The sequence below is a fragment of the Trachemys scripta genome, chromosome 18 (assembly GCF_013100865.1).
Source record: "Trachemys scripta elegans isolate TJP31775 chromosome 18, CAS_Tse_1.0, whole genome shotgun sequence".
In the NCBI taxonomy this organism is placed as follows: Eukaryota; Metazoa; Chordata; order Testudines; family Emydidae; genus Trachemys; species Trachemys scripta.
In genome coordinates this window covers 9,323,969-9,339,552 of record NC_048315.1, presented here as the reverse complement: position 1 = coordinate 9,339,552, position 15,584 = coordinate 9,323,969, and the positions used below count along the sequence as shown (strand labels likewise).

The 15,584-nt window shown below is 45.3% G+C and overlaps 1 protein-coding gene across 8 annotated transcripts in view; it reads right to left on the bottom strand.

Annotated features, from left to right (window-relative positions):
- The window catches only part of KSR1 (kinase suppressor of ras 1), a 120,199-nt gene that overhangs the window by 24,380 nt on the left and 80,235 nt on the right, over positions 1 to 15,584 (bottom strand). For all 8 annotated transcript variants that reach the window (XM_034752577.1, XM_034752572.1, XM_034752574.1 and 5 more), the window contains 7 exons: positions 13,199 to 13,346; positions 9,188 to 9,659; positions 7,122 to 7,126; positions 3,384 to 3,444; positions 2,011 to 2,094; positions 1,390 to 1,451; positions 1,182 to 1,288 (listed from right to left, as the gene is read on the bottom strand). In XM_034752577.1, the coding sequence (XP_034608468.1) occupies positions 1,182 to 1,288; positions 1,390 to 1,451; positions 2,011 to 2,094; positions 3,384 to 3,444; positions 7,122 to 7,126; positions 9,188 to 9,659; positions 13,199 to 13,307 (900 nt within the window). In that variant the 5' untranslated portion in view covers positions 13,308 to 13,346. The remainder of the gene's footprint in view (positions 1 to 1,181; positions 1,289 to 1,389; positions 1,452 to 2,010; positions 2,095 to 3,383; positions 3,445 to 7,121; positions 7,127 to 9,187; positions 9,660 to 13,198; positions 13,347 to 15,584) is intronic.

Sequence of the window (15,584 nt, the reverse complement as noted above, 5' to 3'; positions counted from 1 at the left end):
AAACGTGCTGTGCAGTTTTGTTTGTAAGGTGCCTCCCACTCGGTTCCAATTGTAAATGAGAAATGCAGTGGTCACGTCTGGGCATTGGGCAAACAGCAAGGTAACGGTCACCAGCTCATTTGTCATTTCCCTGCCCAGAGGTGGAAGCACTCATCGCTTGAGCCTTCAAACCAGCAGTTCTCACACTATCCCTTCCCTCCCATTTCACTGGGGGCTTGCTGAGACCTTGCCCCCCATTTAGCACCATGGAAAGGGCAGGTTTGTCACGACTCTGGCACCTACTCCCAATCCTCCACAGGTCACAACCCCCAAACTGGGAACCCCTCTGAAATTCACTATGGGAAACAACCCTGCACTGGGTGGAGATGGACAGCCTGGTCTAATATGGCTTTTCCCTTAGAACTGGATGGAAAAGAGGTTTTTATTCCTTGGAAAGCTGACTTCTCAGAAAAATATCAACAACTGAAATATCTGAATATAAAAATCGCATCTCAGTGCCTCATGGGAGTTATAATCTGGGTACCCGAGGTTCCCATTCTCCTCTACGGGCTGAGCTCTCTGGCCAGACTACAGCTCCCAGAATGGTCCACTTTCACCCCTCTTGGTTAGGAGCGGTGGTGAGTCATAGGAGTCCCTGGCCATGGTCCGCCAAAGGAGAGGCAGTCTGGCGAGAGAGCCCGGCCCATGGAGGAAAGTAGGAGCATAAGACATCCAAGCGACAACTCACGGGAGATGCTATTTGGAACCAAAATATTTCAGGTTTTGGTTGAAAATTGAGAAGTTTTTGGTTTCTGAGCCTTCACTATTTCAACAAAATCTCAGTTTTCTGCAGGAAACAGACTTGTTCACAACAATTTGTTTGATCCAAAAACCCAGTTTTCCATCAAGCTACCATTGTGACTGAAAATTTGTGACCCGTGCTCTTTCCCACTCAATTGCTTTGGTTCTAGGTTTCAATCCCCCCCTCGAAGCAGCAGAGGGGCTGGAGCAGCTCAGAGACCACATTTCACAAGTGGAACATGTCACACGTTGAAACCAAGACTCTTTGCACAGAGTAGCCGAAAACAAAACGTGCGAAAAATAATGCAGCTGTCGCTGCGCTAGACGTGGTGCTGCATCTTCCCCAGACTGGCTCACAATTCAGTTGCACAGATGCATCACAAGGTTTGTTCACCAAGTACCTTTTTCGTTAGTGCTTTTGGAAGGGTTCCAAACTGCGGCTCTGCGGGTCTATCCACTGGGTTATTAATATCAGAAGGGACAGACTCCGTCCTTCTTATTTTCGCTACTGAAAGGGGAGGGAGAAAGAGAAAGGTTTATTCAGACTGATTCTCATTGCGATAACATCAGTGATGAAAGATAAAATGCTGTGACTCAGAGCAAACTTACTAGGAAGGAAAGATATTCTGCAAGCAGGGGCCTCTTTAGTACATTTGTTATGACACTTTAATCTGTGTGAAAGAGAGAGACACACATTAGATAGCAACTAATTCATTACAGAGTCTAGGCCTCCCTCGCACACTGCATGCGGATTTCAAAGGTTCTGCAAACTAGCAGGGCCCCAGTGCTGCCCTGTGATCTGATTGTGCACCAGGGTCTGTGCCCAGATGTAGCACTGCTATGAGGTATTTATATGGCCCCATTGCTGTAGGATCTGAACAGATTACATTTTTTAAATGCATTTATCCTCATAAAACCCATGTGAAGTAGGACAGCGCTATTAGCCTCACTTTACAGATGGGGAACTGAGGCACAGAGAGACTAAGTGACTTGACCAAGGTCACGTTGGAAGCCTGTGGCAGAGCGTGGAGTAGTGTCTGGGTCTCCCAAGTCACAACTCTAGTCAGTGGGTTAGGTTTCCTCTCCCTCCACCACTCTTTGTTGATGGACCCCAATGCAGGGCCCGAAGTTGTAACTTAAACTAAGAAGCAAAGCAAATACGTCTCAGAGATCAATAAATCGAACGACACGAAACATCCTTCAGTAAGGGACCAGCATTTCAGTGCTCACCTGCAGTGCTTACACTTCACGCCGAACATCATGCTTTTCTGACACACATGGCACATCTGAGATAACCAAGACTTCGTAGAGAATCTGAGCAGAAGGGGGAAAAGTGTTATAGTGGGGCAAGTTAAACGGAAAACCAAACTTTAACTGAAACACCACTGTTTGACTACAGCCAGTTTACAGTGCAGCCTCTTATAAAAGGGAAACTGGAAGTGGCTTTTTTTGTTGTTTTTAAAAACAAAAACAAAGGAATTTAAGGAAGCCAGCACCTGCTCAGGGAATGAAAGTTTTGTGCTGGCCATCTGTTCTGGGGTCAATTTCAGCCTCCAGCAAGTCACAGGTGAGCGGACAGGGCTTGTTTGTCAAGAAGAACCAACACACACACACACACACACACCTCCCAAGAGGAGATGTTTGCCATTTTTCAGTGCAGTTTTGCAAACTGGAATTGCTGGTTGACAACTCCTGAGGCTGGTTGATCTATAGCCCTATGGATACAGACATTCAGCCAAAACCAACTGGGTCACAGCAAATCACATGCAGAACTCAACCCAGAGGGGAAAGTCACATCACTAATGTTTCTCCTCCAAAGGCTCCCTAAAAGCAAGTCACATATAGGGCTGTTTCTTTATGATGGGTGCTCAGACGGAGAAGCACATAAGCCTCTTATGCACGTGCTTAAGTGCTGTTCTGAATCAGGACTGAACAGTCATGCTGATGTCAGTGGAACTAATCAGGGGACTAAAGTTAAGCACGTGTGTAGGTATTTGTTGGATCAGAGCCTATGTTATGATTGATTTTTTTTCCTTCTAGCAGAACAGCAGAGCAAACAGATACATAAAACCTGTATGGGACAATAGTTACTGCTAAACATACTCCCTCTTGGTTGGTTGTTGGGGGTTTTTTGGAGGGAGCATGGCATGGGAGGAGGGAATCAGGGAAGGGGCTAATGTGCTCCTCCCATTTTAAGACCAAGACCTTCCCTTTGGTCTGCAAGCTCTTTGGGACAGGGACTGTCTTTGTTTTGTGTTTGTACAGCCCCTTGCACGACTGGGTCGTGGTTCATGGCAGGGGTTCTCTGGCACCACAGCAATACAAATAAGCAAGACATTGGCAGGATCCCAAATGAACAACTTTGTAAGAGGGAAGGGGAGGTTCCAATGTGTAATGCCGTTTAAGGACATTGGAGTTAAAACCAATAGCAACCTAGGAAATGCAGAGTCAAGGCTGAATTTCCCAAAGGAGGCACCCAAGGCACCGTAAAATTCGTCTCAGAGAGTCAGCTAGAAACTGCACTAAAACATCACGGTTCAGATTACGGCAACATCCATTTCATTTCCTTTGCGGCGCCTGCTGTATTCTGTGTTGGTGTTTACCTGTGTGTTACGGATATGCCGATGTCTCTTCGTACCATCTGAGGGGATCCCTGGGGAAGATCTGATGGGGAACAAATTAGGTTTAAAAAAAAAAAAAAAAAATTTACCCAAAAAAAAAAAAAAAATGCTTATAGTTTGTAAGCATTTTAGAAATCTAAAGTGAAATTTGCACATGAAAATCTCATTTCTAAGGGAACAATAAACAGCAAATCCCACCAAGGGAGCTCAAATACACCTGTGTTTCCAAAAGAGATCGGTAACACACCTCTAGCACTCCTTCCCCTGCACCTGGGTCTGGCACCCAACACCCACTGAAATTCAACGGGAGTCGAGAACCTACCTCCCTTGGCCTTATGCCCCAGGGTCACTAATTATGGGTCTAGTTCACTCGTTGCTACAGAGCCACAGGAGATGCTCTCTTCATGGTGTGGAACCAACATAAACTGTGGCTGGTCCCCAGCTCTCAATTTAATAGGGGTGTGTGGATTTATAGATTTGTTTTTCCCTATTACTTTATTAACTATTATTTCAGGAGCATGGTTAGAGATGGGACAAGTCCACCCAGCCTGCAAATGCACCATCCCCTAAAGGAGGCCACATCAGACACTACTAACAAACATTTGCATCAGTGGTGGACTGTTAAAATGATAAACAGGCTGGTGGGAAATGTTAAGGTAAGTTAGACATGAGGCTGAAACTACTTCCTGTCCCTTTGGGCTATGGGCTAGATTTGTGCAATGCTTACGAGCACTTACTCAAATGAGCAGCCTTACTGAGACTCCCATCAGTAAAGCTTACCCAATTCTAGCCCTATATTAGTAAGAAAATGTTCTTTTAAAAACAGATTTTGAAGGGGAAAAACCCCCCTGCAGGTTCTCAATTTTCAAATCAGCTTCAAATGCCTGTTTAGGAAGGCAGCTCTGATCTGGAAGGAGACCACCAAATAATGGTTTAACTACTACTAATATCCAGCTCTTATATAGGCTTTTCATCAATAGGCCATTAAGAACTTTACAAAGGAGGTTGGCATCATTATCCTCATTCTGCAGTTCGCGACACTGCAGCACAGTGGTGAAGTGTCTTGCCGAAGGTCACTCAGCTGACCAGTGGCAGAGCTGGGAAAAAGAGCCAGGTCTCCCGAAGTCCCCATCCAGTGCTCCATCTAGTGGGCAATGCTGCCTCCAAATAAGGCTATATGTTAAATAATATTAACACACTGGAAAACCTGACGCTATATAGTCACAGACAGGCGCCAGCCTGTGTGCACAGTTCCCACTGGCACCAACAGTCTCTCATTCGGTCCCTAGATGGCACCAGATCCCTTTTTTATTGAGACATCACTGAAATGTTCCACTGTATGTCTAACACAGCTGGCAGCCCCGAGCCTCCCAGCCTGGGTCCAGAGACTTGGGTTGCAGGGCTCACGCTAGTGCTAGCGCTCTAAAAATGTACAGCCCAAGCTCCAGCCACAACTCCAGAGCGCTGCACACGCAGCTGTTTTTAAGAGCACTAGCCCACATCTATTGTTCCGGGCTGGGAGGGTTGCTGCTGCGGGCGGTGGAGATGTACTTCAAGGCACCTACATTCTCCAATATCACAGACTATGCTTGACTGATGTCAACAATTTTATAAAAGGCGGCAGCAGCTTGCGTGACTGATATGGCAATTATTTCCTGCGATAGCCTTGAAAAACCACACTGAATTAAGTGCAAGTATCTTTGGAGTCTACTGCATTAAATAATCGTGGGCCTGGCTGATCAAAGGACAGTACTGAACAATGTAGCAGACAAGAACGGTCGTTTGGGATAATACGTGTGAAGTGGATTTCCTGGGAAACCTCTAAGGGGAGGTGAATGCAAATTCCTCCCCCAACTCCCTCCCTCAGGTTCTGCAAAAACCCAGCCTTTTGAAGCTATGCCCTGAGGAAAGGACGACTGTCTACGGATTGCCTCTCCCTGGAATCTGTAGACCAAACGGCCAGGCTGCCTAGAGGAAAGTGACCTGTGCATGGGGATGCCTGTTCTGACCTAAATCTGGTATAAACTTGTAAGCTGAGAAAAACCCCTTGGTGGGGATTGAAGGACTGACTCCTACCTGAGCCCTAGCTGGAGTTGGAGGTGATCTCTGGTAAACTCATTAGCATGTGTGGTGTTTTTTATTGTTTTTCATGTTCTCTCTGTAATGCTTTCACCTTAAGAATAAAGGTGCTTATTTAGAAGGAGCAGTGCGGTAGCTTGCAACTGTTTATAGCCTCTGGAGAGAGAGCAAAACAGACGCTAGCCTGTTTAGGCAGTCTGGCTTGCTGGGAATAACTGCATAGGTGGGGAACTGTGCAGCATGGAAAACAACCCAGTCAGGAGGGAGAGAGAAGAGGGTCTCCACCCAAGAGAGGTGATGGCTGGGAGCTGGAAGCCTAAAAGCGGGTGCCCTTAGTGGACGATTGAGGGCAACTACACATCTATTCCCCCTCTAATGACAGCTTTCATACAACAGATGTAATGAGACTGGTCAAACCAAAGCCCAGTGTTTTTTTAACTAAAGGCTTGGAACTTTGGTTAGGACATATAAACTCAAAGAAAATTCTTACTGAACGTAAGAGAAAGTGATATTTCTATGGGATTTTTTTTTCTTTAAACATCCTACACAATTTAATAGAGAGAGGGAGGACCTTTAAATAGAATAGTTAAAAAGGCCTTAAAAAAAGAGATCTCATTTTCTGTTCTATTCTAGATCTTCTAAAGTAAAGTAATCGCTACACAATCCTATCAAAATAGCTACAGACTTCTACTGGTTTCTATAGGCGTTCTCCACAAGGGGGATGTTCACATTTCCCTTCATTTTAGGGAAAGGAACTTCTAGGATTGTGTTTTAAACCAGTCGTGCTTTTTAAATGCTTACCAGGCCATATATTGCATATGAAAATCTCCTTAATTTTATTTTATTTTTTACAGGCAGGCTAAAGAGTTTCAAAGGACAAGCGTTTTTCTAGGTTAGCTTCATGAAACAGACCTGTATGGTCCGACCACTGCTGTCATGCCACAGCATACCACTGAACTGCAGGTTGGTACAGTAAGTACCCTGATAAAGTGCTAAGAGCTTGATCCTGCAAGCGGCCGAGCACTCGTCCTGATGCTGAAAAGCACATCGGACTATTCACGTGCTTAAAGCTAAGCATAGGCCCAAGTGCTTTGCTGGTTCAGAGCCAGAGTGTTCTGCGCCTTGCACAGCTGAGCCCTAAGTGATGATTAAATTGGCTACTTACTCATAAAGCCCCATATTGCAAATACAGGCATTGCATGATCCCTAAAGCCAAGGCTACATGAAACTTAAGAAACATTACACTAAGTAGAAGGATCTGGCAAGGGTATGCCCTGATGCTGACTGGACAGCTATGAAATTAGAGCTTTTAAATACCAACAGACCTTGACACCAGGAGGCTGGAATGACAGGAGAAATAAACAAAACAAACAAAACATCTTCAATGTTGGTCCAATCCCTACAGTATCAAGGTTTCTTTTTGTTGCTCTATTCATCTGAAGAGCGTGTGTTAACAAATAAGGACTGATCCTGCAGCTCTCATGCACGCAAAATGCCTGCTGATGTTAACAACTGCTCTACACTGAGGACTTCCAAAAGGTAGCATAAAAAGAGGACCATACTGGAGACGCCAAGACAAGACGTTCTTTCCCCCCACAGGCAAGGATGGGAAGACTGGCCCCCCAAAAATCTGTTTCTTACCAAACCTGGAAGACAAAAAGAAAAAAGAACCATTTTCAACACAAGTAATCACATGACAGACTGTCTAAACTTCTCCCTTAAATGCAAAGTCTTTATCACAACCTTCAAGGCTCTATATTCAAAACATGGCCTCTGTTTTTGGCACAGGCTTCTTTGCACCTGCGTGCACAATATTTTGTACATTCTCTTGTGCGCATGAATGATAAAATTCACTGGACAGAGTGCAAGATCCCCTTGCACATACGTACCATGCGTAAGTGGATGTTGGTCACAGACTGGGATTGTCAAAGGAGTTTAAGGGGGTTAGGCATCCAAATCATATGGGTGCCTAACTTCCTTAGGCTCTGTTGAAAATCTCAGCTGTAAATTCTATCATTTATGCATTCCATGCCAAAAACAGAGTGCATGGAGCTGTACAAAGACATATGAAGGATGAGCAAGGCCTTTTTGGTCCATTACAGTCTCCGCAACAACGAAGTGCTCCATTGGCCTCCAAACAGACTTTGGGCCCCCCCTGAAGTCAATAGTTTTATAATTGACTTCAACGAGACCAGGATTTCACCACTAGAAAGCAAAGCTGTAGCTGGCTACAGTTCTTTTCAATTCAAGGGAATACCTCTCACCCATTGCTAAAAATCAAACTGTATACTTGCTCCCGTCAGAGGCCCAAGAGTGTGTGGAGGTCAGTACACACTTCATTTGCACTTGCATTTAAAAGCTACGCAGAATTTATCACATGGTCACATGTGGTTTTGTGCTGAAGTCTTCCATACACATCAGTAACCATAACTAACTAAGCTAACTTTCCTTCCCTCCCTTTATAGAAGAGGATGCAACTTCCTTACTCACCTCTATAGCAGCTCATAACCAACTCCTTTGTAAAAGGCTTCAGGAAAGCCAGGTCCCAGCTGGACAATAGGGGCTGGTCTACACAGGGTGCGGGTGGAGGGGTGTCGATGTAAGATACGTTGACTTCAGCTACGGGAATAGCGTAGCTGAAGTCAACGTATCTTATTTCGACTTACCTCCCCTCCTCACGGCACGGGATCGACAGCCGCAGCTCCCCCGTCGACTCCGCTACCGCCGCTCGCCCTGGTGGAGTCCTGGAGTCGACGGAAGCGCGTTCGGGGATCGATATATCATGTCTAGACGAGACAAGATATATCGATCCCTGATGGATCGATTGCTACCTGTGTCTGGACGTAGCCTAGGTCTCAGCTCTGAACTCCTTCAAAAGGGTGGAGGGTTTAGTGAAGTGGTACTGATTTGGTGCCAGCTGCAAAGTTTTGGGGATGCTTTGATCAGGAACCAAAATCAGGGGCGTTCAGACTTTGTAGGGTGTTTATTTATGCAAATGAGCATGAAACAATGAAATGCTGCATTAACAGAACACCTTTCATCCCAAAATATCTACAAAGCATATCACAAGCATTAAACTGATAAAAATGAGATCAGTATATAGTTGTGTGCGTCTGAGATGCAGCTGTTTAAAAGCCACAGCAACACTTAAAACACAACTTCGGACAAGGAGCAAAAGACAATAGCCAACTAAGTTGTTTATATAGTTGCTGTATATGGAATTTGGCAGAGATGTTCTTGCACACTCAAAAAAAAGCTTGTGTTGATATCCTCAGTAACAGTAAGTAATCCAAACCCCTCTATTACGTGTGATCTGAAAGACCTCAGCTACAAAAGCCAATTAATATTGTGCTAGGGCATCCATCCATATGGATTCTGCACCACAACCAAACATCACCCCCTGCAAAATCTGGATCCACACAAGTATTGATGCTGATCCAACCCAACTTAGTTTGAGAGCTGATGGGACAGCAGGACAGGGTGCAGTGGCTTGGGACTACTGTACTGTTACACTAATGATATCCATCTTGTGCACAAAGTTAAGAGTTGCATAGTGTTTGTAAAGCGCCTACGTCAATTTCAGCAGCAAGACTTCTTTAGAACACATGGTCTGTTTCACTTTATAACAGGTCTAGCTAATCTGCAAGACAAGACTTCCTAGTTACATTGGGATCGGAGATATGGGAATTGGAAACCCCAGTGCTTACTTTACAGGAGGAACTTCATCTATCCTGTTGCCCAGCTGTGATTCATGGGACTTGCTTCTTGTGAGGGTTGGAAAGTTTGGTAGCAGCTGAAAAACCTTCCGGCAAGGCGGAGGGGGAGTCCGTGGAGGTTTCAATTTGTGTCGCCTCTTTAACTGAGGCGTCGTGGGCGGTGTGATGGTGATGCTGTGAGGAGTCCTAAATACTACTCGACCACTGTGGGAGGGGAAGGCTAAAGGTTCCAGGAAGCTGTCTGTGTAGCTCGAAGGTCCTTGGCTCGAGGCAAGAGAATCCGAAGAAGGTATAGCAGACACGGACACAGAGCGTGCCTGCTGGCTGTTGCCTTTCGAAAGATGCAGCATGCCATGAGTCCACGTGGGGCCTGTAGGACAGGAGGGTTCTGCGGGGTGTGCAGAGGTGCTCTCTCGACGCGCATCAGAAGGATTCCACAACAGATCTTCTTTTAACTCCCCACCTGTTCACCGAGAGTATCAGTGTTAGCAATTGACAGAAAACCAGCACAGTGCGGCTTAAGGACAATAGGAGGTTTTTCCCTTGTCATCTGGCCAGGCCATTGTTTCAACTCCTCAGTCTTAAACCACCAGCTAAAATTCCCTTCAAATGACTGCAACAGAAACTATTTCCTTTTCCTGATTGTAGCCATGAGCTTCAAAACCTAAATAAACCTCCTTCCTCCTATAGGGTGCATGACTGGCTTGGGGCTAGATGTACAAAGGTATTTAGGTATTGGAGATGGAGAGGTGTGCCTGGTGAGATTTAGGGAAGTGACTAACTGAGTTAGGTTCCCATCTGCCATAGACTGTTAATGTGAGTTAAGTCAGTGAGGTGTCCAACTCGCATTGAAAGTCTATGGAAATGAGACATCTAATTCACTTGGGCAACTTCTGCCAAGCTCACTAGGCACCTATCTGCATCTTTACATGCCTTGATAAAGCTTATGACAACAGGAAGACAGAAATGTGTATTAATGGGATGATTCCATTAAAAATACAACCTCCCACTCCATCTACAGCTGGAAAAATAAAGTTGCATCAAACCACAAAAATTGTATTCAAAACATCTCCGCCACTCACTGGTCCCCATACATCACCAGTTCTTAGCCACTGCCTGTAGCTTACCACACACCAGACACCTTGGAGTATCAAGGCACAGCTGCCTCTGTTAGAGTTATAGCGCTCATCCTCAAATTCCAGCATTTAGGCAATCTAGTAACTTCCGTTTCATCAGTGCTACATAAACTGCCAGTTTATGCTGGGCTCGGGAAGGGAACCTTTCCAGCTTCCCCTGCAGTATGATCTTGGAAGGGGTAGTGCTCCCTTCCCTAACGCCTCTCATCCAAAGACCTCCATTAAATTCCTGCGCACCCTTATGAGGCAGGCAAGTACACCTCTACCCTGATATAACCGACCCGATAGAACACGGTAAAGCAGTGCTCCGGGGGGGCGGGGCTGCGCACTCTGGTGGATCAAAGCAAGTTCGATGGAACATGGTTTCACCTATAATGCGGTAAGATTTTTTGGCTCCTGAGGACAGCGTTATATCAAGGTAGAGGTGTATTATCCATCAAAGGAGGCTGTGAGTGGTGAATAAGACCTGCATCCATCTAAACACTTATGCATAGGCTTAACTTTAAGCACGAGAGATATCCCATCGAAGTCAATGGGACAACTCACACACCTAAGTTCAGCACATGCTTAAAATGACTTGATGGATCATGGCCAAAAGATATTAAGCATCTTGGTTTATGTAACACTAGCCAGTCAGTGGCAGAACTGGGAACAAGAGTCCTGACTCTGTGTCCTCGGCGCTAACAACTCTCTCTCATACGATAATATCATAAATGAGAACTTCCGGTCAGGTGCCATTGCTTACAGGAAACAGCAACATGTCTCTTGAGCTAGAGGCGATGGCTGTTTTGCCACTGTATGGATGGAAAATACTTGACAACCTAAAGATGGAAAGATTAGAAGAAAAAGAAAAAAAGGAAAGGAAACATGAAGTCAAGTTCTTTGCTAACTTTTCCGTTTGCAGGTCCTTAGATTTGCCAGAGGTACAAACTGTCAGATTACCAACAGGAAATGACACGAGTTGGCATGGCAACTTCCACCTTTTCATGTTCTCTGTATGTCTATACACATCTTCTTACTATATGTTCCATTCTGTGCATCTGATGAAGTGAGCTGTAGCCCACAAAAGCTTATGCTCAAATAAATTTGTTAGTCTCTAGGGTGCCACATGTACTCCTGTTCTTTTTGCGGATACAGACTAACACGGCTGCTACTCTGAAAAATGACAGAGCAGTAACTGCCACAAAGAAAGATCTGATGCAGATAAGGATGGTTTGCTGCAAGTAACACTCCCAGGCTTCCATAAAACTGCAGCATACTGTGCCTTTAAGAGCAGCACTTTTCCAAGAAGGGGCTTTGAAAAAACAGTTCGCTAGCTCTGAGTGACTTGAAACCAGATCCAATCAGTTTGCGTAAAAATGCTTATTTCACATTTCCCCCCTCCACCCCCTTACAATCTGAAAAAGTCATGCTAGGTTTCTTCTGGCTCTTGCACCACCACCAATACAGATCTGCAATTGCAACTCTGCTAATGAGTCTGTTAATGAGGGAGACAGATATGCCTCCAGCTTAGGGTGACCAGACAGCAAGTGTGAAAAATCAAGATACCTTTTTTTTTTTTTTTTTGAGGGGGGGGAGGGGGATAGGGCCTTACTTATATATGCAACTATCAAATTCATGGCCATGAAATACGCGTCATGGACCATGAAATCTGGTCTCCCACTGTGAAATATGGACTTTCGTATGCTTTACCCCTATACTATACAGATTTCACAGGGGAGACCACAGGTTTCTCAAATTGAGGGGTTCTGACCAAAAGGGAGTTGCGGGGGGGGGGTCACAAGGTTATTGGGGGGGTTCATGGTATAGCCACCCTTACTTCTGCGCTGACTTCAGTGCTGGGTGGCTGGAGAACGGCGGCTGTTGGCCGGGCACCCAGCTCTGAAGGCAGCGCCCCACCAGCAGCAGCACAGATGTAAGGGTGGCAATACCATACCAGGCCATCCTTACTTCTACACTGCTGCTGGTGGCGGCGGCACTGCCTTCAGAGCTGGGCTCCCTGCCAGCAGCCACCACCAGCAGCACAGAAGTAAGGGTAGCAGTCCCACAACTCCCCCTGCCCCTCCCTTACAATAATCTTGCAACCCCCCCCACAACTTCTTTTGGGTCAGGACCCTACAATTACAACACCGTGACATTTCAGATTCAAATACACCGCTACCTCGATATAACGCGACCAGATAGAACACGAATTCGGATAGAACGTGGTAAAGCAGTGCTCGGGGGGAGCGGGGGGGAGGGGAAGGGGCGGGGCTGCGCACTCCGGTGGATCAAAGCAAGTTCAATATAATGCGGTTTCACCTAGAACGTGGTAAGATTTTTTTGGCTCCCGAGGACAGCGTTATATCGAGGTAGAGGTGTAGCTGAAATCATGACATTTATGATTTTTTAAATCCTATGATCATGAAATTGACCAAAAAGGAACTGTGAATTTGGTAGGGCCCTATATGTAAGGCAAAGCCAACAATATCCGGACATCTGGTCACCCTACTCCAGCTCCCCATGCCAAAGAAGTGTGTTGGTGCTACTGTTTAAAACAGAAGTCAATCTTTTTAGCAGTCAGCAGACTGGACTCTGAGCAGATCTGCTGAGTCAGAAGGACCATTTATATAGTCCTTTCCAGAACCAAATGCACCTCGAGAGACATTTCCTGTCTTCCGATGGGTACACAGCTCCTGATAACTTCAAATCACATGAACCCCATGTGCATCCAAGGGCAAAAGTTGGCCCTTAAATGTTGCCAGCAGAATAAGTCCAAGAGATTCTCCAGAAGATTTTTAGACTACGCAAAACGGAAGCAAGATGGAGTTCAGGGGTGACTGTCTAATTAGCCACTAATCCCAGCAAACAGCAAGGAAATCTATACCTGATTCGGTCACCTTCCTTAAGCAGGTGAGAGCCCCATTGAGTCTGGAACACTCCTCGTCACTGGCCCCACATCTCTTCATGGTTTCTTTCACCTTGGACTCATTCATATCCAGTAAGGCATCTAGGGTTAGCTCCTCTGGGATTCTCTGCAGAGAAAAAGGGGAGAGAAAAAAAATGACTATTCTTTATTTGTTCTGGAGCATTTCCGGTAGAGCTGCCACCTTGTTATCAAGGATCTGACGCATGATTCACTCATTTCAGCTGTGACTCTCTCTCAAGGGTAAGTCTTGATTGCACAGCATACCTCACTCAACCATGCTTAACCATGTTCCCCAAGCTTGTCTGAAAGCCTCGCTCGCGGAGCTGTGAGTAGGCAGATGTATGGTGCATCAGCAGCTGGTTACACTCACTCTCCCGTTAGTAATGGAGGCTTGTTGTGGCAGAATTAGAGCCACTCGGAAAGCGGGTTTCCCCCGCTGTGGAAAAATTTAAACCAAAAAAAAAAAATCGTCAAAAAGTTTCAGAGGAAGTTTGATTTTTTTTCCAATCAAAAAACCCCAAAAGCGTGGAAAGTGAAAAAGGAGGGGGGAGGGAAGTTTGCAGCTAGAAGTTTTCGGATAAAAAAAATTAGGAGAGGAAAGCAGACATTATACACACGACAAAACTCCAGTTTTTCCATTTAAAAATAAGCGTCAGTGGATAACTTTCAACTAGCCCTAGCCACGATCTTGCTGAGGAATATACTTGTGCTGCACTTTACACACAGAACAACCCTCTGAAGCCAAGAAATATGGGATAAAGCTCAAAAGAGATGGACACAAAAAATATCGCAGGCTAGGAAGCTTGAAGTGATCTGATATTTCCTGCACATAAGTCAAGTTTTGTTTTTACACCACCCCTTTGTTTAAGGGCACCTCTTCACTACCCGCCGGACAGCAATCGATCTATTGGGGATCGACTTATCGCGTCTAGTGAAGATGCAATAAAATCCATCCCCGATGGCTCTGCCGTCGACTCCGGAAATCCACCGCGGCAAGAGGCGGAAGTGGAGTCGACAGTGGTGCGGCAGCGGTTGACTCGCCGCTGTCCTCACAACCAGGTAAATCGACCTAAAATACACAACTTCACCTACGCTATTCACGTAGCTGAAGTTGTGTATCTTAGGTCGGCCCTCCCACCCCCCATAGTGTAGACCTTAAGACTTACAAACATGGCCGTCCTTAGGCATACGCTGGCTGTGAAGGGCACCTGAAAATTTGGGGCACCCCTGGGTCTTAGTGTCCACCCTCCCACCTCTTCCTATCCCTGTTCTGACCCTTCCTGCAGGCTCCCACAGCTAGCTGCTGCAACCTAGTGAGTCTTCCTCCGGTTGGGATCTAGTAAGGGAAAAAGGGAAAAAGCCTTCCAGTCTGCCAGACCTATTAGCCCAACACTGAAACTGTTAAAGAGCCATTCAAGTGGTAATGAAGCCATTTAAGAAGCATTTGCCAAACCCCAGGTACTGTCCTTTTTGTGAATTCACTGACAAACAGTTGTGCATGACTAATATTTACTCAGAACATGTTAGTCTACAGGACCTTAGTTTAAAATCTGCTTTAAAAATTATTTCATTAGTGCGTTGCTGAAGAGGATAAAAAAAAAAAAATCACATCTCTAAAAAAATCCTTGCATAGATTTTTAGATGCACAATCTAAGGGCAGGTCTTCACTACAGGAGGGGGTCGATTTAAGATACGCTATGCGATAGCGTAGCTGAATTCGACGTATGGCAGCCGACTTACCCCGCTGTAGGGACGGCGGCAAAATCTACCTCTGCGGCTTCCCGACGACGGCGCTTACTCCCACCTCTGCTGGTGGAGTAAGAGCGTCGATTCGGGGATCAATTGTCGCATCCCAACGGGACGCGATAAATTGATCCCCAAGAGGTCGATTTCTACCTGCCGATTCAGGCAGGTAGTGTAGACCTAGTATAAGTATTCATCTGTAGCCTTAAATGCTTGGATCTTCAGACAGAATTTTTTAAGTAAATCATTCAAAAAGACTACCCTTATCTAAAATACACATTTTAATTTTTTATTGCTATAGTACAAAAAACTTGCTTCCAACTTCTTCCTGTCCAGCCCTTTCTCCCTTCACACCCCTTTCCTGCCAGATAGTGGAACAAAGGAGTTTCCCTTTCTTTACTTCTAGACTATTTGATGAACTAGTTTTAAGAGAACCCTCTAGCAAAATCAGTACCTTAGTACTATACAAAATCCTTGTTATGCCTAAAAACTTTAGAAACATTTTTTTTTAAAGTTGGTGAAATTTCATAAACATGTATATTGTTATGGAGCTCACAGAGTAAATTAGTGTTAGTTTTTCTAAAATAGGGTTATCATATTT